The sequence below is a fragment of the Castor canadensis genome, chromosome 17, assembly GCF_047511655.1.
Source record: "Castor canadensis chromosome 17, mCasCan1.hap1v2, whole genome shotgun sequence".
Taxonomy (NCBI): domain Eukaryota; kingdom Metazoa; phylum Chordata; class Mammalia; order Rodentia; family Castoridae; genus Castor; species Castor canadensis.
The window spans coordinates 59,242,879-59,265,489 of record NC_133402.1 but is presented as its reverse complement, the minus strand read 5'-3'; the positions used below and the strand labels follow the sequence as shown (position 1 = coordinate 59,265,489).

Sequence of the window (22,611 nt, the reverse complement as noted above, 5' to 3'; positions counted from 1 at the left end):
GCTTTTCCTTGTAAAACAGAGAGTTTCCCATAATTTATTGTTGAAAGAATGCCATGGAAGGGGTGGAGGGAGGCCCCAGAGTGGAAGTTTCCAGAGATGTGACAAGGATAGCTGATTCTTAGCCCTTAATTCTTCCCTCAGTTCCTTTTACTAGTCCTTAATTCTGAGAACCAATTCTGGGCTAGGACCATGAAACCCTAGATGGGAAGCAGCTCAAAGGTACTGCTTAGTGCAAGATTGTATTTTCTTACAAAACTTGAGGAATCCAGCTGCTGTTACAAGACCAAATGTATTACACGGTGCTGCTTCTAGTTCTCATGACAGCCCAGTGCTTTTGTTTCTTCTATTTTACAAAGGGACCCAAAGCCCTTCAGAGACCTAGATGTGGAGCTAGGCCTGTGGGATTTGAAAAGTTCTACCATAAGAGGTTCTGTTTCTAGAGATGTATTCTGTTTGAAGAAAACTCTGGAACCTCTGGGCGGAGGGCTCTCTAGGCTTCTGAGTACTGAGTTTGGCCCACACCCAAGATACACTGAAGTCTGCACAGTGATTTGACAAGGTGGTCCATGATTCCTGAGCTAACTTGTTCTGTACCATTGTTTTCTTTCTGGGTATAGTTTTTGTATACCTGGAGTGGAGGAGCATACCAGTTCGGGCTGCATTTTCCAACTGCCTATTCTATGGGTGCAGGAGATCTGAGGTGGGAATTGTCACTTGTTATCTGACATGACTGTTTGGGAAAGACATCATGACTGAACAAAACAGCAAGAAAGGCATTGAACTTAAGCATGACACCGACTCAGTCAGGCCGAGTGAGCTTTGACTTTGTTCTCTCAGATTGTTACCTTCTTTCCCAAGGAGTACCCAGACACTGTGACACCTCATAAACCCACAGATGCCACTAATATAAGAGAGCAGCCCAAAACACCACCTTCATTACAGTCTATGTTTTCGTGGGACCTCCTTTTGAGAAGGGAGTTATTAGTGGATTGTTTTTCTGAACTTAGTTTTAAAACATGAATGGAGAGCAAAATAAAGGGAGCAGTCTTATAGACATCTGGTGTGCAGAGATTTAAATTTTCCATGTGCCCTTCTGGCGTTGGTCCCCCATGACTATTGACCCTGTGCTAATAGTACATGGAAGAGGTGTCAGTAATTTGGAAACCAGTTACAATTATGGTTACTCCCTTTTCCTTGTGGAACCTAGTCTTAAAACCTCTGTACATTTCTCAGGAAATTACTGGTCAAGAGGCAGGGTGTGCCCTTCTGACCTGACTCAAAAAAACAGAAGGAAAGGTTTCTAGTTGAAAAGTAAGTTTGTGATCTCAGTTGACCCTAGTAAACAGCAGTAAAGTCATTTTCGCATGAATCCAAAGCCTACTATGTTTACAGCAGAGCACAGGCAAATACAACTGGGTCCTTGGTAACTTATTGAACCACTGAATTAGCCAGTCACAAAGTCTCCCTGCCTCGGAGCTTCCTGTTATGTGAGACAATCAAATTCTTTGTTGCTTAAGAAGACAGTTTAGATCAGGTTTTTGATTACTTTCATCCAAAATGACCCTAACTGAAACATGTTTGGCCTCTTGATCATAGTTAGGGCAGCCACAATCTGAAGAGTGGGAAAGTCACCCTGTGGTCCCGGAAAAAGCAGTGAAATTGCTTGTGTTTTGAAAGTTTAAAAATGAAAACTTGCCGGCCATTGTTAGCATGAATAACCAGGTATGGAGAGGGCAGAGGCTGGGAGTAGGGTGAGGATGTTTGCAGGGGGCAGATAATTCAAACTCATAGTGGCCCCACCTGCCTGAAAGAAGGCTGAATATTGGCTGGAAAGTAATAAGCCTGTGAACCTCCTGCTGAGAGACATCTTGGTTGATGTCCTCAGTGGTAGATACTGTTGTTCCTTGTGGGACTTGCGTTTCCACAGACCATTTGACCAACAGGAAAAGGTATGTTGTCAATAGCAACACCTGGTGGCCAAAGATGCAATGGCAGTGGTAGATCCCCAAGACTTGGGGCCTTCCCTTCAGGTATGCAGAGGTACATTTTACCTTTCAATTTCTGGTTCAGTTAACCTCCTGTGGGTTTTTGAAAATGGTGGACAAGGACTTTAGTTTTAGAGTCAAAATTTATTAAAACTGAGGAATAGAAGATTTAGCTCATTTCCTTTTGTGGAATAAAAAAAGTAACAATATTACTTGTGCAGTGTGGAACCATTTTTTAAAAACCTTTATACCAGGGTGTAAGAAAACTGAAGATGTCAAAACAGAAATCACTCCATGGTATATGCCCTTTGATAACTTGTTAGTGGTTACCTGTCTCCTCCTGGATAAAGTCTCAGCGCCTTAGCACACTTCCTAAGGCCTTTCTCTCTCTGCCTTTCCCATGATGCAATACACTGATTTCTCAGGAAGCCTTTGGTAAGTTACATTATATTTGTAAATGCTTTGGGAGTTAGGTTTATGGTTTTTAGAAGGGCAGATATATGAGGTGTACCAAACGGGCCTGGGTGTAATCACAACAAAAATAAAATTTAAAATAGTAAGGTTTACTGAGTACTTGTGAGGCTATGTACTAAAGTGCTTTGGAATTATCTTACCTGATTTGGACAAGTTTTCTCCATCTTTCCCCCTTGTATTGTTGGGGAACTCTTATTCACACTTCAGAATCATTCTTAAATATGACTCTAGAATTGGAGTTCTTCTTGGAGGGAGACTGGTAAGCCTTACAAACACTGGACACCTACGCCCCACCCCAGAGATTCCGACTTAAGTGGCCAGGGCCCTGTATATCAAGTTTTCAAAGCTCCAGGCCTCGTGTCTATAATCCTAGCTGCTTGGGAGGCTGAGATCAGGAGGATTGAAGTTTGAGGCCAGCCTGGACAAATAGTTTGGGAAACTCCCATCTCCAAAATAACCAAAGCAAAATGGACTGGAGGTGTGGCTCAAGTACTACAGCACCTGCGGTTTTCAAGTGTGAAGACCTGAATTCAAACGCCAGTCCCACACACACACACACAAAAGTAACACTCAGTGGAAGAGTGAGTGTTGGCTAGCTTGTGCAAAGCCCATCCCTAACCAGCCTCCCCCCTCCAAAAAAAAGTTTTCAAAGCTACTCAAATGATTCGAATGTGCAGCCAGGCTTGAACCCCACTGGCCTGGGAGGACTTAAGCGACAACTTCCCCTTGTGCTGCCCGCACCCCCTTTTCCGATCAGGCCTATCATATTGCATCTTTGTTGGAGATCTTCAATCAGGCATTTCAGCATTTCTGGAGCCCCATAATAGGGCCTTACACTTTGTAGACATTTGGAAAATGATGACTTGGGAGGGTGAAATGGTATCAGCGAACATTTATTGCGGGTCCTCCAAATGCCTGCCCATACAGCGGTGACCGGTCCCCCAACAACTCATAGTCATGGCGTGGGAGGGTAGTCTGTGCTGACCACGTAGCCACAAATTTGTATTTCGGATCTTTCGGCTAAACGAGGCGCCGCCTCTGTGACAGAGCACCCAGGAACCAAGCGTGCGCTGGAAGTGCAAGGGGGAACCAGCGCGCCGACCGTAGCACAACAGACGCATTTCTACGTTGGCGCTAAGCCCCGCCCCCAGAAGCGGAGCCAATTGGAGGGCTGGGCGCAGACCCAGGTTTCCCAGGTAGCCAGAGAGAGTCGCTCGCGCCGGCCGAGGGCAGGGCAGGGGGGCGGGCCGATGACGTTCTCGGGCTCGATTGGTCCGCCTCCCTCGTGGCAACGGTCGAGGAGGCGGGACCCCAGGTGGCGGGGCGGGGGGCCGGGCCGAGCCGAGCCGGGCTGGGCCGGCTGCTGGTGGAAGTCCGCGGCTGAGGAAGGTGAGTGGCGCTTTGGTCGCTGGAGGTGGCGGCAGGGCCTTTTCTTGGCGTACGCCCAGACTTGGCCTCACCTGGGCCTCGGGTGTCAGACTGACCCGAGTCGGGGTCCCCGGGGGAGCCGCCTGGGACCAGTTCGCGCTGATGAAGAATCCCCGTGTGGAGGTTTGGGGCTCGGGCACGCCGGCTCCCCCGGCTTTGTGCGGAGAACGCCTGCGCTTCTTTATCTGGTTAATAAGGCTGGCAGTCTGGCCTTCCGTGGTGATTGTGAGGGTGAAAGGAGGCTCCGCTGAAGCTGCCAGTCATTCCTGGCTCCGACTGGGTTTGGGGAGAGGCGCAGGTGCGGTGATTAGCGTCCGCGAGTCCGCGGGGCTGGCCCGCTCTGGTTGCAGCGTCAGGTGTCCCTCCTGGCAAAATGGGGACACCTGGCTCCCGGGGGCTCTCTGACTTTGAGGCGGGGTTGCTTTGATTCTTGTAATGTGAAAAATGTCAGAAGGCCAAGACCTCCAATGTAGAGACCGATCAGAAAGGGTTTGCACGGGCAACTTTCTTGTATTCGTGCTCTTTAACCCTGCACTCATTACCCATCAATATGGGTATCCTCTGCCTGAGGGTTTTTTTTTTTTTTAAACTGGGGATGTTGTAAGTAGACTCGAACCACCCATGCCCACCTTTTGCGGATGGGAGAGCTAGCTTGCACCTTTCCCGGCAGTTTTGGCTTCAATGCAGTCCTTTTAAGTAAATGCTCCGGGAGCAGAATGATTTGCTTGAGATGACATCCAGTCATTAACTCCCTTGCTTTATTTGTGGTGGATTCATTCCTTTCTTAGACACATTTAACAGCAAGATGCCATATTTTTGAAACAGAGTTTTTGCATTGACAGAATAGGAACTTGGAAAACGTTTGTGTTTATTTATTGTAATTTGAAGCATATACTTTTGAGAAAACTTACAGATTTTGGTGTGATTTCCCCCTACTCCCACGTCTTACTTTAGATGTGTGACGACACTGATTAAAGGAACAGTTTTTGCCTTGGTCCTGGGAAGCATTTGTTCTCTCCCTGTGAGTTTAAAAGTTCCAAATATGTGTTCTGTAACAGCCTGATGTGGGAAAAAGGCTGCTGGGTATTACTTGCATATTGACATTAACGGAGAATGGAGACTTTGAAAGCATCACATTAATTTATTGCAGTATTTTGAAATACATAGTTTTGAGAAAGCTTACAGATTTTGATTCTCTTGAGAATCATTTCAGAGGTTACAGAACAGAACTGTGAAAAGGAGGGCTCGATCACAGGTGCAGGTGAGTAGTTTTCTTCCTGCCTTTGTTTGTGTGTTCAGTGATAGTTTGTGTCTGTCTCTGAGAGTGCTTCATCTTAGTGCCTTTATGAACAAGGATACACCCTATCTTTGAGGCCACAAATCAAAAACAATGATCTGGATATTCAGAAAAGATTTCAACAAAGCAGGGAGAGGAATGCTGAGGGAAGGGAAGGAAGGAGGCATGCTGTCTTCAGCTTGGGAGCCGTTAGCACTTCTGCAGTTCAGCAGCTATCAGTAGCACGCATCCCTGCTCTGGGAATAACACAAGACCATTCTCACAGGTTGAACATTTCAAGATTTTGTATCTTTTTGAAACCTAGATGAAGATCCAGTTTTGGACATGAGGCTCTTTGGGTGATCATTTCATTGAGATCAACTTGAATGACCAGGTGTAACGTGCAAGAGGAATATACTATGACTGAGGTATGTCTGATGCGACAGATGACCCTAAATAACGGTTACTGAATGTATACTAGATACATGTATTTCCTTTTGCTCTCCTGATAAGGAAATTGAAACTCAGAGGTTAAGTAAGACAACACAGTGGCTGGTCACCAACTCTAATCGCCACTCTGTGCTGCCATGTGCCAGGCACTGCTCTATGTTCTTTCTATATTAACTCTTCTACTCTTCACAGTAACTCTGTAAGCTAAGTGCTTTTATTATCCTCAGTTTTTGATGAGGAAATTGAAGCACAGAGAGATTAGTGCTGTCCTATCATGTGGTAGAATGCCTGGGCAGTCTGGTTGCAGTAGTACACCAGCTTTCTTTTGATTAGGATTTCCTTTACTTTGGAAAAATATTTTTATGAAATAGAACAAAAGCCTTCACCTACCAGTTATGTAACTTAATGAATTAAGCTATCTATTGCCCTATTCTAATTTCAACTCAAGTGTCCTGTTGGCATTCTCCTTTTACAGTAATCATTTCTGTTTTTAAAAAGTTTTACTATAAATGTATACTCTTATTTATTTATTTTGCAGTGGTGGGGCCTCAACTCAGGGTCTACACCTTGAGCCACTTTGCCAGCCCTTTTCTTTGTTGGGTGTTTTCGAGATAGGGTCTCTCCAACTATTTCCCTGGGCTGGCTTTGAACAATGATCCTTTTGATTCTACCTCCTGAGTTGCTAGGATTATAGGCATGAGCCACCAGTGCCCAGCTATAAATGTATTCTCATGCACCATAATTAGTCTTGTCCATCAAAATATTTTAAACTTTTTAAATCTGTAGGTTTTTCTTTCCATCCCTTTCTTTTCCTTACAATACATGTGATTGAGATCCTGGTCATTTTGTTACCAGGAGTTCCAGATGTCTCCTCGGTTCTTGTTTACAGTGTCCAAGATTAGGGAGCTACCCTAGGTGCAGCAAAAGAACCACGAAGAGTAGAAAATAGTAAAGAGTGATTTATTAGCAAAACATAAGTGTACCTTGAGCTATGAGGCAGGCAAGTTGGATAAAGCCAGCGCCTAAATGGACAGGCCACCTCAAAGTGGGAAGACAGGCGGTTGGATAATGCCAAATGTGCCTGGAAGCCGCCAGGGGTTGGGGTCTTACCCAACAGGATGGAGTTACTGAATGTCACAAAACTGAGGGTCCTCCCCAAGTGGTTTGGCTACTGTGAATGGGCTGCCCAGGTGTAGGAAGACATAAGCATGCGCATTGGTCATCTTTGTCCTTCCTGGTTTAACCTTGACATGGGGAGTGGACCCTACAAAGAGGATATAGGGCCGTTTCTTAATCATCCATTCCAGGTGTGGGCTGTTAGGCTGATCTTTAGTTCAGGGGTGGTCAGTTATTGGTGAGCTATAGGCTGTTAGGGTTTTATTATTCTGCCCCTGGAAGGAAGTAGCTTTGGGCATTTCCTCATTCCTACCTATACCTAATAATACAACCTATGTATTTCCTATAGTCTGAATTTTGCTGATTGCTACCTCATGTACAGTTCAGTGTTTCTCTGCCCTCTATAATTCCTGCACATTGTTAGCTGGATTCAAGACTGGATTCCTTTTGGCAGTTCTCTGAGTTGTGTTTGGCAAGACTTTCAGAAATTGCTGGCTGTGGGTTCTTTTGATCTATCTGGATAGAAATTGCGGAGAGGCGAGAAGTAGCTCCCTTGGGTTGAGGTCCAGATACCTACAAGCTGTCTTCCCTAACCCAGAGGCTTTAGCTCTAAGCCCTGAGGACGAGAGGCTTGTGGCTCCAGCTTTCAAAGCTGGAGGCTTATTGCTCTGGGCTTAGTCCAGCAGATAGAGTTACAGTCCTTGAGCCTTGGCTCTTTAATTCTTAGTGACTCTCTGGAATTCCTCTAGTGACCAGGGCTTACAGTCTGCTCTCTCACCTCTCGACACTTCTGCCATCTTTAGCAGTCTTTGCTTCTTGTAGTTGCTGACCTTGGTTGCTGTCTGGAACTCCTGGCTACTTCATGGTGTTGTAAAGCTCTGAATTTTGGGTGTTGGGGCCCTTAGCTCTTGGTTGCTTGCTGGAGCTCATCAGCCTCACTGCTTACTGCTGTAGCTATTGCTGGAAACTGCAGGGTTTTGTCTGTCCTTTATGCAACCAGCTCAGTCCAGTCTACACATGGTCAAGATCACAAGTAGGCAAAAGACCATTCAGGAGAATCCTTTATTGGACCTCAGTATTGCCGAAAAGAAAAAGAACTTATGGGAGCAAAATGTCCATAATAAGCCTGACCTGTAACAAGTTGGAGACTTTCTGACACCCGTAACTTCAAAGCATTCTAGGTGTGCTTTAGACACAAATCCTATGCATTACCAACATTCAAACTAAGTGATTTTTCTCCGTATGTTTTGGATTATTGACTGCATTATCTTTTAATTGTGTAAAGTTAAAATTATTTAATCTTATGACTTGTTTTATATGACATTGAGCAAAAAGATGTCTTAAAATATGCTCACGTTATATGATTTACTACCCTTTTAAATTTTTTGAGCTTCAGACAGATAGCATCCCACTATGTAGGCCAGGCTGGCATTGAATTTGCAATCCTCTAGCCCCAGCCTCCCAAGCACTGGGATTACAGGTGTGTGCCAACATACCTAGGTAAAGTGAGCTTATTCTTATTTTGGATTTTCTTTTTAAAACTACATCTTCAGCAGCAACAATCAGGAGGCCCGGATGCTGCCTCTTCCCTTACTCTATCATTGAGCTATACCCAAAGCCCCTGAGAAAAATCTGGGGTTTGTTTTCAGTGGGACTGAGGCTTGAACTCAGGGCTTTAAGTTTGCAAGGCAGGTGCTCTACCACTCGAGCTATGCCTCTAGTCCATTTTGCTCTGGTTATTTTGGAGATGGAATCTTGCAAATTATTTGCCTGGGCTGGCCTCAAGCTGTGATCCTCCTGATCTAAGCCTCCCAAGCAAGTAGGATTACAGGCTTGAGCTTACCCAGTTAGAAAAATCTTTTCAAGAAGTTTTTTTTTTTTTCCCCTCTATACTGGAGTTTGAACTCAGGGCCTTGCATTTTCTAGGTAGTTGCTCTACCCTTGAGCCACACCCCAGCCTGAGGTTATATTTTTAAGTCACAAACATACTCAATTCTGAGGTATCAACTGAGGAGATGTTGCATCTCTACTCGATTAAGTCAGTTCATAAGAAAATATGGCAACATATAATAACTATATGCACATGCCTATAATCCCGTCATGTGGGAGGCTGAGGCTGGACCCTGTGCTGCACAGTGAGACACCGTTTCAAAAATTTTTTTTCTTTGTGGTACTGGGGCTTGAACTCCAGGCCAATCAAATTTTTTCTTATTAAATATAATTGTTTTATGGTGTATGCTTAAAAATTACAATATCAGAAATCTGTCTATGTAGGTCAGTCGTTTTAAAAAAGTTTCTTCTGTTCTTGTGTCTTATTTCCTGAATGCCTTGACTATCTTTGGCTAGATGTTGTGGTTGAAACATTGTGGTTATGACTGATGCCTTTCTTGGAGAGGGTTTCAGTTGCTTCTGCTAGGTAGTACTTCTGGGAAGTACTTTTATCCAGTACCTTTGCGAGGTACTGAAACAGTCCAGAAGAGGGGAAGCCAGGTTCCAGATTAATGGGAGAGCCGCTTTACTTCTGGTTCATCCTTACACTGGGAATTTGACCCTTCTAGGTCCCAGCTTTAAGTTGGAGTGGCTTTCGCTTTTAGTACTCATTTTCCCAACTCTGCTTTGGAATTAGTAAATGCCTCCTGGGAAAAAAAATGGGTTATTTTTTCCAATAATAAGTTCATTAGCAGCTCTACCTGCCTGACCTTCGTGAGTTTTAAAGTCCACAGACATGGCTGTCAAGGAACCAAAGCAGTCTCTGTCCTCACACATTGGCCTGCTCGGCAGCATGGTTGCTGTGAGGCTCCTTATGATAATTGCCACTCTTTTCTGTGTCTCCCTGCAACCAGCCTTCTGAATTGTTAATCTTCCTTCACTCTGTCCTGCCAGCTATGAACAGTTAAAGATTTTTGTATTAAGCAGGTTCCAAGGCCCCCCTCAAGTTCTAAAACTTGACGATCATAATGAATGTGTGTGATTTTTCTTCTGGGAAGGAGGGTTAAATGTGTATATCAAAGAAACCAAGGAAGTACTTGCCTCTAGGATGGCAGAGTCTTAGAGAACAAGAGTAAGCGATGATAAAATACTCTAAATATAAACTTTCATGGTTCTGCCAATTTGAGTCCTTTGTTGCTGGCTTCTGATCTGCTTAGGAATAACGACTGCCTGATAAAGTGCCACCCCTTTATCCCTGGGGTCCAGTGAACTGTTAGACTGACCTGGAACTGTGAGTTAGACACAGGTCTTTGAGAATTTTGGGTAATAGCTTCCAAAAGATAGGAGTTTGTTCATGTCACATCTTCTCCACATTATCTAGATAAAACAAATAGTTCCTTCTGTCATTCTGTATATGTGTAAATCTCTAGAATGTTTTATTTCTAGAGGAGGACCAAATAAATTATATGGTCACTTACCTAGGTTGTCATATAGTTTTAACACAAGAATGGGCTAGTTTGCCCTGCAAGAGTAGTGGATTCTGTGAAATATAATTTCCTTTAACTTCTATTGTATTTTTTCTTTCTTTTTAATTTAGGGAGCTCAAATTTTTTTATTGCCAGTCTCTACTTCTTCTGATTCTAAAGAAACCATGTCTCCGGCAACCTCTAAATGTCAGGAGTCCAGTCAATTTTCAGACAGACTCAAGTTTGAAAAACAGGTAAACTTGAAATATTTTAAGTCATTGCTTCTCAAAATGTGTCAAAGGATGTTAGATCTACAAATGTAAAACATTTGACTTTAAAAAAGATTCTTTGAGGGGGGCTGGAGACATGCCTCAAAAAATAAAAGATAAAAACAAAAGAACCCCAAACTTTTTGGAAGGCAGAGATCAGGAGAATCTCAGTTTGAGGCCAGCCCAGGCAAAAAGTTAGCAAGACCCCATGTCAATCAATAAGCCTGGCATGGTGAAATGTGTCTGTGATCCCATGAGCTACATGACAGGCTTGTAAGTAGGGTGATCTCAGTTTCATGCCAGCCAGGCAAAAAGTGAGACCTTATCTAAATAATAATAATAGTTGAATCAAAAGGGCTGAATAAATGGCTCAAGTGGTAGAGTGCCTGCCTAGCAAGCTCAGGGGCTTGAGTTCAAAACTCAGTACTGGGGGAAAAAAAGATTCTTTGGTCAAATAATTTTGGGGAGTTCTGAGTTAAAGACTGTTAAATGGCTTTATTACTCTTAAGACTTGACAATCTTACCACTCTCCAAATGGAGGAGTTAGCATGCAGCATTTTCTTCTTTAACCCTACTTTGATGAACACTCCATTTTGGAAAATGCCATTCCCTGCTATTTTTCAGAATTTATAAACAGTTACTTTATTGTTTCTCTTAAGAAACAAGAGGTATCAGGTAATAATAGGTAAAATTTGTTTATTCAAAACATGGGCCCTTGTTAAGTAGGAGCATTTGGTTTTTTTAATGAGTTACGGTGGATATCCATTGAGACCCCCACAGAGCTTTTGGCTCCTTTTAGGACATCAGTGGTAATTTTAGTTCTATATCCATCAAATAGTTGAGCTCTGTGGTCAGTAGGCTGAAGGCATAAGTGGCAGAAAATCAGTGTGTGAGAGAGAAGTATATAAAAAATAAAAGAAGGGGGGAAAAGATTGATTAAGCTATGAGTCACAATGCTGTCAGAGAGCCATAAGGTAGTTTCTTCCCTTTCTCAGCTCCTACATTCTTTAATGTCTGAGAGCTTCAAATGTGGAGAATGATACCTTTATTTGTACTTTGTGTATTGTCCAAATTATTAATCTTTAAATTATTATACATTATACCACTAACAAAAAACTATTGCATGTCATATTTTTCAAGCATGTAAGCATTGATTGGGGGCTGGACATACAGCACATGCCTATAATCTCATCTGCTTGGGAAGTGGAAATAGGAAGAATGTGGTTCTAGGCCAGCCCAGGCAAAAGGACTGGGGGCATGGCTCAAGTAGTAGAGCACTTGTCTAGCATGCTCAAAGCCCTGAGTTCAATCCCCAGTGCCGGAGGAAAAAAAACAATTGATTCACATACCCTTTCTACAAATATACATGAACAACTTAAACATCCAGAGCCCTCACATACTGATTTCAAAATTGGCCATTATACTTGCACTAAAAAGGACTGGAGCAGAGCAGTGGTACATGCCCATACTCCTTGCTCCACTGGAAGCTGAGGCAGAAGGATTGACAGTTCCAGGTTAGCATGGGCTATATTGCGAGTCCTTGTCAGAAAATACCAAAACCAATCAACCAAAAAAGAACGGATTATAGGACTGGGGTGTACAGTTCAGTGGAAGAGCTGAGGTGCTGGGTTTAATCCCCAGCACCACCCACCACCCCAAACAAATGCCACATTTAAATACATGTTTTAGTAGTTTCGTAATCTGTTTTTTGGCTGGTTGGTCTCTGTTTTTAGTCTGGAGATTGAACCCAGGCCCTTACATGAGCCAATAAGCATCTGTTACACTAAGCTACACCCCTGGCCCCTAAATGTGTTCTTTTAAGAAATCACCCCTATTTCTAATCTCCATGTCCCTGTTATTTTTCTCTTATTTATTTATTTTGTGGTACTAGGGCTTGAACTCAGGGCCTTCACCTTAAGCCACCCCACCAGCCATATTGTTTTGTGAAGGGTTTTTCAAGATATTGTCTCATGAACTATGTGCCTAGGCTGACTTTGAACTGTGATACTCCTGATCTCTGCCTCCTGAGTAGCTAGAATTACAGGTGTGAGGCACCAGCACCCAGCCTTTGTTATTTCCTCTTATTGTGAATATAAAGTGTTAGGGTTTAATTCTCAAAATTAGGATGTAAACACATATTTAGAATGAGAAATACAAGACTTGAGATTGTCTTCCCAGGTGATTCTACTAGGATCTGTTCTCCAAACCTACTCCGTTCTGTAAGTAACTTCAAATTATTGGCCCTAGCCAGCCGGTTATGTTTGTTTGTTTGTTTTAATTTTGGTAACCCTAGTCATTACTAAGCTGCACTTGTTTCTGAGTGACTCACCTTTTATGTTCAGTTAATATTCCCTAGTTTTGCAGCAGTTTCTTCTCAGTGGTGCCTGGTCTGTCTTTGGTTCACTGAGATTACAGGCATTCTGTTATTGTTTACTTTGTCCATTAAGGCCTACATATGAGTACTCAGTATAGTGCAATAATTTGCTTATTTGTACACTTCTAGTCTATTGCTTGTTTTGGTAGAAACAATACATCTGTTTTAATTTTCATCAGATATACATAAAATTCATATTTAAAAAACCTTTTGGAGAAAAAAATTCATATTTAAAAAGCATTCTGTAGAAAAGTTCTGTTATTCTGCAAGCATAGGAAATGATCTATGAAGGTTCTTCTTCACATCTTGAAGCTGATCCTTTCTCCCTCCTTGGAAGCGCAGCAGGAGGAAGCAGAATGGGAGAGCATAAATGTGCTGCTGATGGCGCATGGCTTGAAACCTTTATTCCTTGTCAAAAGGACGGATCTAAAAGGTAATCACATCCTATTCTTGGAGCTTCTTTTTCCTTTAAAAATTTGAATCTTGAAATGCTTTTATTTTACCTTTATTTTTAAAATGTAGATCTGATCGTTTTTGACAAACAGTCATCACAAAGGATGAGGCAGAATTTGAAAGTGTTGATGGAAGAAACAGCACGTCAGCAGAGCATGATACAGGAGCTCATAGAAAGCAATCAGCAGCTTAAGTAAGAAAATGGAACAAGCCAGTCTCCCTTGAATTATTTGTTTACATTCTAAAAAAAAAACTACCTGAAACAAATCCTGAAATTTAATCTTTCATTTTAATTAAAAATATTTTTACAGGTAAATAAAATTTTAATAGCTAAATCTTTGGTTCATAGTTTAGCATAGGTATGTAATGGTACCCTCCATTTCTCCTATTAGCCTCTGTAACATAGAAATGTTAGAACTGGAGATGTAGCTCAGTGGTAGCATGTGCTTTTTATGCTCAAGACCCTGGGTTTAAACTTCAACACCAAAAGAAAAGAAGATATAAGGCCAAGTATGGTAGCTCACTTCTGTAATCCCAGCTACTCCAGAGGCAGAAGCAGGAGGATCACCAGTTTCCATGGGGCAAAGTTAGCAAGACCTTATTTCAAAAACAAATAGACTAGGGGCATAGCTCAAGTGGTAGGGCGTTTAGCTAGCATGTGTGAGGCCCTGCGTGCAATCCCCAGTACTTTAAAAAAAAAAAAAAGAGCCCACAAAAGAAGGAATGCTAAGAATGCTGAGAAATCTTAGAAAGCACATCAGTTGTCTGAGGGGTATGTTGGGGATTTGACTTGTCTTTAATTCTAAGGAAGGACTTGGGTCTGTTGAATTAGAAACGAACTTCAGGTAGAGCAAAGCCGAGCAGCACATCAGGAACAACGAGCAAATGACTTGGAACAAGTTATGGAGAGTGTGAAGTCCAAAATTGGTGAATTAGAAGATGGGTCCCTTAATAGAGTGTGCCAGCAACAGAACAAAATCAAAGACCTGCAAAAGGAGCAGAAAATGTTACAGGTACTGAGTTACATATTTTCTTAGATGGCAACTAGTGCTGAAACAGCTCAAAATGGTCCCAGGTGACTTCCATGTTGCTTCGTGTTGTATCATGTTGGTGGCAAAGAGGCCAAGGAAATCACCAGGTTTTGAGTGTATTGAAAGGTGATGGGGCAGACAGTTCATGCTGGTGGAGGTTGTTACCATCAACATCCGATCCTTTTCAGTTAACACGGGCCTTTCCTTCCTTGACTTACCACTGCTTTGGTTTCCAGCATATCCTGCCTTTGTTTCTCTCTCACTTCACTGGTCGTTCTTCAGTTCCCGTGCCTGTGGTAGTTCTCAGCTCCTTAGTCCCTTAGTGCTGGAATGCCCAATGCTGAGTCCTTGGGGCTTTTCTTTTTCTGTACATGCTAAGGTCTTTGGTGACCTCAATTTAATTCATGGCTCCCAGATCTGTATCTGTAACTCGGACCATAGTTCCAGACTCCGAGCCAGCTGCTTGCTTGGTATCTCTACTGAATGTCTAAAAGTCATCCAGAACTTTCTTATGTGTAAAAACTGAGTTCTTTTCATAGAAATGGTAATATTTCAACATTGAATATTTAATCTCCCAATTTAAAAAATCCTTATATTAAAACTTGGCTGTTTATTGTAATTAAAGGAAATGGATATTTTTAATGATAAGCCACTGGGAAAGATGAAAGTGCTCCTGTCTCATGACTATTTTCAGTTTAAGGCACAGCCTTCTATTTTTAGTATACAGTTGCTGCTTTAGACTGGTTTAGTGCTATGTATGTGGCACTTGGGAGCAAGGAAACATTTGTTTTGCCTGTCTGTGGCAAAGAGGTCTATTGAAAGATTGTTCACATGTGTTCTGAATGTCACTAATAGCCAGTATTGTGCCATTTGTCATCATTTTGAGATTCTTCTGTGTGGCTGCCATGCTGTGGTTTGAATGAGTCCCCTCAAAGGTCATGTGTTAAAGGCTTGGTCCCCAGAGAAATAGAGAACTTTTAGGAGGGCCTGGGGGAGGGAGGTCCTTAAGTCATTGGGTTATGGGACTCTGACCTCTCCCTCTTCCCTCGTGAGATCAAGAGGCGTGCTCTTGCCATGAACTCCCACCGTGGTGTGTGGGCTTTGTCAGAGGTCCAAAGAAATGGGGCCACTTACTCTTGGATTGGAATGTGCAGAACTCTGAGTCAAAAGTAACTTATAAATTAATTGTCTCAGGTATTTTGTTGAAGTGACAGAATCTTGGCTAATCTGCCACACGGTACCAACAGGTGACTCCTTTTTATTGCTATGACGTATTCTGTTACACAGACACAGCAGTTTTTTTCCATTCCCCTATTGATTACTCTTGAGTTGTTTTGGTGTCAGGCTGTTACAGATAGAGCTTTTGTAACATTTGTGTTTAAGGTTTTGTGCGGACATGTGCTTTCCTTTCTTATGGCTTGAGGTTGAATAACATGGGATGTGTATGTTTAATTTTTAAAGAAACCGCCAAACTTTTCCAAAGTAGCCATATCAATTTACATTCCCACCAGGGTATGAGAATTATAGTTTCTTTTCTTTTTCTTAAACAAAACCATGCAAAAAAAACAGGATCTCACAGGGCTGGTGCAGTGGCTCAAGTGGTAGAGCACCTGCCTAGCAAGCACAAGGCCCTGAGTTCAGACCCCAATACCACCAAAAAAAACCAAAACCAAAAATCAGGCTCTCAGTATATATCCTAGGCTGGCCTCAATCTTTCTGCCTCAGCCTCTGAAGGGCTGGAATTACAGGTATGTACCACAGACCCAGCTCAGGATCTAGTTTCTTCATATACTTGCCAACTTTTGTGATTGGATGCCCTTTTCTCCCCTTTCCCTTCCCCTCTCCTTTCCCCTCCCCTTTCCCTTCCCTTCCCCTTTTCCTTCCCCTTTCCCTTCCCCCTTTCCTTCCCCTTTTCCTTCCCTCCCCTTGACCTAAGCTGGGATGGGGTGGTGGTTCACCCCGCAATCCCAGCGCTTGGAGGCTGAGGCAGGAGGATGGAGAGTTCAGGCCAGCTTTAACTACATAGTGAGACCCTGTCTCAAAAGAAAAAAGAAGAAAACCTAAACATAAAGTGTTGTCAGTTTAATGGAGATTCTTAAATTCCTTATTATGAAATCCTGGATGTGTGCACATCAGCTGTAGTTTTCCATTTCATAGTTTTCCCATTTATGACTTTTCTTGGTGGTAGGGTTTGAACTCAGGGCCTCACATTTGCTAGGCAGACATTCTATCACTTGAGCCACTCTGCCAGAACTTTTTTTGTGTCGGATTGTTTCGAGATAGGGTCTCACAAGCTATTTGCCCAGGTCTGACTTCAAATTGTGATCCTCCTGATCCCTGCCTCCTGAGTAGCTGGGATTGCAGGCGTGAGCCACTGGCACTGTTACATGTATGACATATCAATCATGTTCCTTGTGCCCATTTAAAAATTACTTCAACATGAAGCTCTTGATGGAAGCAGCTCAGTGGAAGCTGAAGATGCCTCTGTGTGACGCATTAGTGGAACAGCATGTCCCTGTTATGTTTTCTAAACATTTTACAGGCCAAATGTCAGCATTACAAGAAAAAACGAGTGGAGCAACAAGAAATCATTACTGCTTTGCAAAACGATGTTTACAGATTGAGAAAAGAGGAAGAAGAGCGAGTCATCACTCAGAACCAAGTGTTTTCCTATCTGTGCAAGAGAGTTCCTCACTCCGTCTTGGATAGACAGTAATGTTTTCCGCATAAAATGATAATGTAGCTAGATTAACTTTTTCAGCTGACTCTCTTGGAGATGGTTCTCTCTCATAAACTAAAGTACTCTCCCTCCTCCCCTTGTGGTTTTTTTTTTTTCTTATTTGGTACTTTTTTGTCCTAGAGGAATGAAATTAGACATTTACTAAAAATAACACTAAACATTTAAAATTAGCTAAATAAATTGCCAAGTAATTTTTAAAGCTGTTTGTAAACTTATTTATTTATTTATTTTGGTGATATTGGAATTTGCACTCAGGGCCTCACACTTGCTAGGCAGGCGCTTTTTTTGTGTTGGGTTTTTTCAAGATGGTATTCTCAAGAACTGTTTGCCCTGGCTGGCCTTGAACTGTGAGCCTCCTGATTCCTGAGTAGCTAGGATTACAGGCATGAGCTGCTGGCATCTGGCATAAATTTTTATTTTTAACTAGTACATAAAACCATAAAAATTGTAGCTGTCAGTGGGATAGCTGACATGTCAGTACACGTACATGATGTATAAATCAGGTTAAATACACATACCTCCTCAACATTTACAATTTCTTTGCGGTGAAAATTTCAAGATCCTTTCTTTTAGCTGATTGAAATGTATAGGAATTTATCACCTGTAATCACCCCCACCAAATCACACACAAGAACTTCTTGCTCCTACCTGGTACTTCTAGCAATATAAGCAATACAGATAATATATTCACAGTCCCACTTCTTGTGTAAAAGGTAGTTTTCATTCAACAGTAGAAACTTAGTGCATGCTTAACTAGTCTTACCGGTTTACGTAGGACTGAGAATCCACTAATTAGGTGCTCCTGTTATTCTATAAAAATAAATGAGGTCAGATAGATATGAAAAGTTAAAGTACATTGAATAATTGTGAGAGAATAAACCATGACAATATATACAGCTTTCCTCCTTTGGAAGGGAAAATAAGAACAAGCACCGTAATTCAGGATAAAAACATAACAGTAGAGTTAGCAATAGGTGTGAATAAAAAAATTGAGGGAAGCAAATAGAGAAGGTAAAAAGAACAAAAACAAGACTGGTGGAGGGGTTCAAGTGGTAGAGCGCCTGTCTAGCGAGCGTGAGGCCAGAGTTCAAACCCTAGTACTGCCAAAAACATAAAGACAGAGTGAGAAAGACAATTACAGTGGGAGAGATGAGGGGGAGTGGAAAAGAATCCCCTCTCCATACAGCCATCATGGGAAAGTGAGAAGATAAGAGAATCATGCCAGAGGAAGTCTAATGGGCCAAAAATTCTCTGGTTTTTGGGGTTTGAACTCATGGCTCTAACATTTGAGCCACTTTTTGCTTTATTTTTCAGATAAGGTCTCACACTTTGCCTGGGCTGGTCTCAGACCATGATCCTCCTACCTACACTTTATGTGTAGCTGGGATTACAGGCATGTACCATCATGCCCACTGTATTTGTTAAGATGGTCTTGCTAACTTTTTGCTGGGATTGGCCTCAAACCATGATCTGTGCCTTGTGAGTAGCTGCAATTGCAGGCATGTGCCACCTGCCTGGCCCTCTGTTTTGTTTTTTGTGGTCATAGGATCAAACTCAGAGTCTCATATATGCCAGGCAAATGCTTTACCACTGACCTATACCCACAGCTTTCTATTTTTTTTTTATTTGTTTGGTTTTTTGCAGGGATTGAACTCAGGGCCTCATACTCGCTAATTGGATTTTTTTTTTTTTTTGTGGTGCTGGGATTAACTCAGGACCTTGTGCATGCCAGGCAAGCACTCCATCACAGAGTCATACTCCCTACCTCTATTGACTCTTAATAAAGCAAATTTCAGCTTGAAACATTGAGATTGCGAGCTAACCTTGTTTGAAATACCTGTGTCACAGCCACTGCAGATCTTGTCAAAATTTGCAGTGCACTAGTTTTGGTGAGACAGAGTGCAGAGATGTGCGAAGCCGTGGTTTCCACCCAGTCTGGCTAGGTGAACGCATAGGCACAAGAGGAGAACATAAGGCAGGGAGTGACAGGGCACCAAGTGAACGTGACAGAGAGACAAGTGGAAAGGCAGGGGTCAGATGGGCTTCCCGAAGGAGGTAATTGCAACTAGACTAGTAGGAGCGGAAGGGTTTTTTGTTTTTTTTTTTTTGGTCTCCATTAAGGTTTATTTGTGACTGTTCCAATGGTGGTTTCTCAGAGAAGAAAAAGAATGCCAGTGGTAATTAGGCCCTCTTTTTTTTTTTTCCATTAAATTTTTTTTTATTAGCACATTATGACATTTACAAAAGTGCTTGCAATATATCATAGCTGAATTCACCCTTCCATCATTCTCCTCCCCACCCATTCTTACAATAGTTTCAACAGGTCTCATTTTTCCATTTTCATACATGAGTACATAGTATTTTGACCATATTCACTCTCCTACATCCTTTCCTTATATCCTCCCCACTTCCCACTGGTACCTACCCCAGAAAGGACTTGTTTTTATTTTTCTGTCTTCCGTTTAAAAAAAAATGTTTTTGTTTGTTTAAGATTTTGATACAGAGAATTTCACTATGACATTTCCATATGTGTGTGTGTGTGTGTGTGTGTGTGTGTGTGTGTGTGTGTGTGTGTGTGTATGTATTGTATCCTGAATTGGTTCATCCCCTCCATTTTTCTTTTTTCTACCTTAGTTCCCTTTTTTTTTATTTCCTTTATTCATATGTACATACAATGATTGGTTCATTATTCCCCTCTTCTCCCCTGCCCTCTCCCTTTTCCTCCACCCCCTGGCTTCCTTGAAGTGTTTTGATAGACTGAGGTGAGAGAAAGAATTTTCCAGTTAGAGAAGTGAATGTATTTAGGAATGTTAAGTAACCCATAATGGGGGGCACATGGCACAAGTTCTTCGTTGTGCAGGGCTGTCAGGCTGTAGACGTACTCTTAGCGTCCTGGTACCTCCTCCACCAGTCAGCATACCACCAACACTGCTCTTCCACATGCACCGACACAGTTTTACACAACAGTTCAGAACTCAGTTCTTTTACAACACAGACATAAATTCATATGCATTTTTTTCTTACCTTTAAACAAAAGTAGAGTAGTATACATTTGGTTATGGATCATTTTTCTCTCATCAGGCCTTATTGGGGCATGTAAATTTACCTTAGTTCTTACAGTGATGCATTAGAAGAAATAATGAATGTGCCATTATTTAAGCTATTCCATGTTGAAGAACTGAGAGTTTTTCTCATTCCGACAAATAGTGACACAGGAAACAACTTTCTTCAAGAAAAGAGTTTCAAGAGTTTCACCCTTGGGCACAGGGTGTGAGAGATTGCTAGAGGTAGAATTGTTGGGACAGAGAGAACATGCATTTCATAACTTGAGTTATAATATTTATGCTTACTTAAAAATCTCTATTGAAATAAACATTTGTTTCTAACAAGTAAAATTTTAAAGCTTGCCAGATAATCAAGGGGTAGAGTGCCTGTTTTGCAAGCATGAAACCTTGAGTTCAAACTCCAGCCCTACCAAAAAAAGAAAATAATTCAATGTATTTTCCTTTTTCTAGGTTACTTTGCCTGATTGATTACTATGAATCTAAATTTAGAAAACTCAATGCAGAAAGGTATGAGTAATCCTGTTAAAGTTTTTATCAGTAATAAGTGATAAACTTTCAAAGTTTCAAGTCTGCTATGGAAATCTGTGTAAGAGATCATTGTATAGCTGTTTTTCTAAGGGTCTAAAATGTTATATTCTGCTTATGTTAAAATTTATTATATTCATATTAAAATGTCTGTTGCATAGTCCCCCAAGTGTTGGTCACTGCAGAAATGGCATTTCCTTTTATTTTCAAAACATTATCATTTTTTCTGCTGGTGTCAGCTAGCCCGTGGATTAGCTGCTGAGCAGAGTACAACCTGATTTTGCAGCTGTCCATGAGACGAAGCTAAAATGTCAGTGAACAATCAGGCACGTAGACTCAGACACCCTTGTCACTTCTGAATAAAGAAATAAGGGGAAAGAATAATAGTCTTTGGCTAGCCTAAACTATCTGAAGAAAATCTACCGCTATATCATTTCTGCTGCTTTAATGTGAGCTGGTTAAAGTGCAGACTTGTCTGGTGTATTGTCCACAGGTGGTGTAATTCTTTCCACAGCACACACTGAACGCATGTTTACTGTCTGCCATGCTCTGTTTTAGGGTGGCAGGGTCCCAGAATAAACACAGCAGATAAATTTTCCATTCTCATGAAGCATACACTTCAGTATTCTCTTAAGAATGACTTTATAGAAACTCAGGTTTTAAAAAATTTTTAACTCTAAATTTGAAAAACTCAGATTAATGGTAGTATTGTGCTGGTTGTTGAATGTTCAAGTATTGTGGGGACTCAGTCAAAAAAAAATAACAATAAATGAGGAAGAACAGAGCAGCTAATGATAAAAGCAACTTCTTGCTTCACGCTGTTCAGAAAGCAAGCATTGTTATCAAGTTAACTTCAGGGACCTTCTGATTTCCACATGGAACTTTTATGTGGTAGGCATGGTACTAGGTTCTGCAGAGATTGGACTTGTTTTTGACCTGGTCCTTACTTTCTAGTTTACAGTCCAGTAAGAGAGAAAATTTTATGTAAACACTTTTAACAATTAAGAACAACAGTATGAGACTTTAAAAACTAGCACATAATGTCATTTTAACTAATTACTAAAAACTGCACAGACAGTAAGTACCATAGAAGTTGAGAACAAGAACAGACCAGTTTTGGATGGAGCTAATCAGGAACTTCACAAAGCAGACATGGGCTGTGCTTTAAAGGATAGGTTAAGAGTTAGAAAAAGTATAAGAAAAAAGGTGAAGCCATTTCAGACCTGTGAGTAAACAATGTATCGATTAAAAGCATGATGCTTTATAATGGCATGATAATTAAGCCAGGAAGAGAAGGAAAATAAAGAATTTCATGGCTTGGCAGGTTAGAAATGGTTATGCTCATAGAGTCAGGAAAATAATGGAATTGAGTGAACAGAGTTAGATGGGACTCTGGCAAACTGGAGACTTGGGCCCTGCCTGCCTTGAGAGGGCAGTTACTGCCCGGCTCTAGCCAGAGAATGCCGTGCAGTGTTGTGAGCCTGGAGTCACAGACCCAATGATTTTTTAAGAAAAACTAGAAGGTTGGGATTTATAAATAAAATCAGGCTTTTAATTTTCATAATTCAGTGTTTTAAAAATCAGATTATCCCAGCTGAATAGCCACTGTAACTTTTGTTTTATGTCTTTACTAAATTATAACCTAGATTCATGGATCAGCAAACTTTTTCTGTAAAGAGCTGAATTGTAATTATTTTAGTTCCCACTCTCTTTGTCACAGCTACTCACCTATGGGCTGGGGGCATGGCTCAAGTGCTAGAGTACCTGCCTAGCAAGCACAAGGCCCTGAGTTCAAAATCTCAGTACCACCGAAAAAAAAAATCAGTAACAACTACTCAGCTGTTTTGTTGTAGCACAGTCAACTATCAATATTATGTAAATGAGTTAATATTACTGTGTTCTAGTAAAACCAGTTACAGAAATACAGGCCTGCATGTAATCTGTGGGCAGCGGTGTGCTGACCCCTGATCTAAGTGAAGAAGAAAGAGAGTTTGGGCTTTTTAGTAAGAGTAGAGATGTAACAAAGCCAT

General features: G+C 41.6%; 1 protein-coding gene across 4 annotated transcripts in view; it reads left to right on the top strand.

Moving 5' to 3' along the window:
• The first annotated feature begins 3,761 nt into the window (after positions 1-3,761).
• Cep70 (centrosomal protein 70) overlaps positions 3,762-22,611 on the top strand; it is a 52,909-nt gene continuing 34,059 nt past the window's right edge. For 2 of the 4 annotated variants that reach the window (XM_074059179.1, XM_074059178.1), the window contains exons 1-8: positions 3,762-3,848; positions 5,489-5,591; positions 10,256-10,378; positions 13,110-13,200; positions 13,290-13,413; positions 14,053-14,233; positions 16,794-16,963; positions 20,507-20,563. In XM_074059179.1, the coding sequence (XP_073915280.1) occupies positions 5,550-5,591; positions 10,256-10,378; positions 13,110-13,200; positions 13,290-13,413; positions 14,053-14,233; positions 16,794-16,963; positions 20,507-20,563 (788 nt within the window). In that variant the 5' untranslated portion in view covers positions 3,762-3,848; positions 5,489-5,549. Of the gene's footprint in view, positions 3,849-5,488; positions 5,592-10,255; positions 10,379-13,109; positions 13,201-13,287; positions 13,414-14,027; positions 14,234-16,793; positions 16,964-20,506; positions 20,564-22,611 lie in introns of those variants that run through there. The other 2 variants (XM_074059180.1, XM_074059181.1) reach the window with 2 other exon arrangements.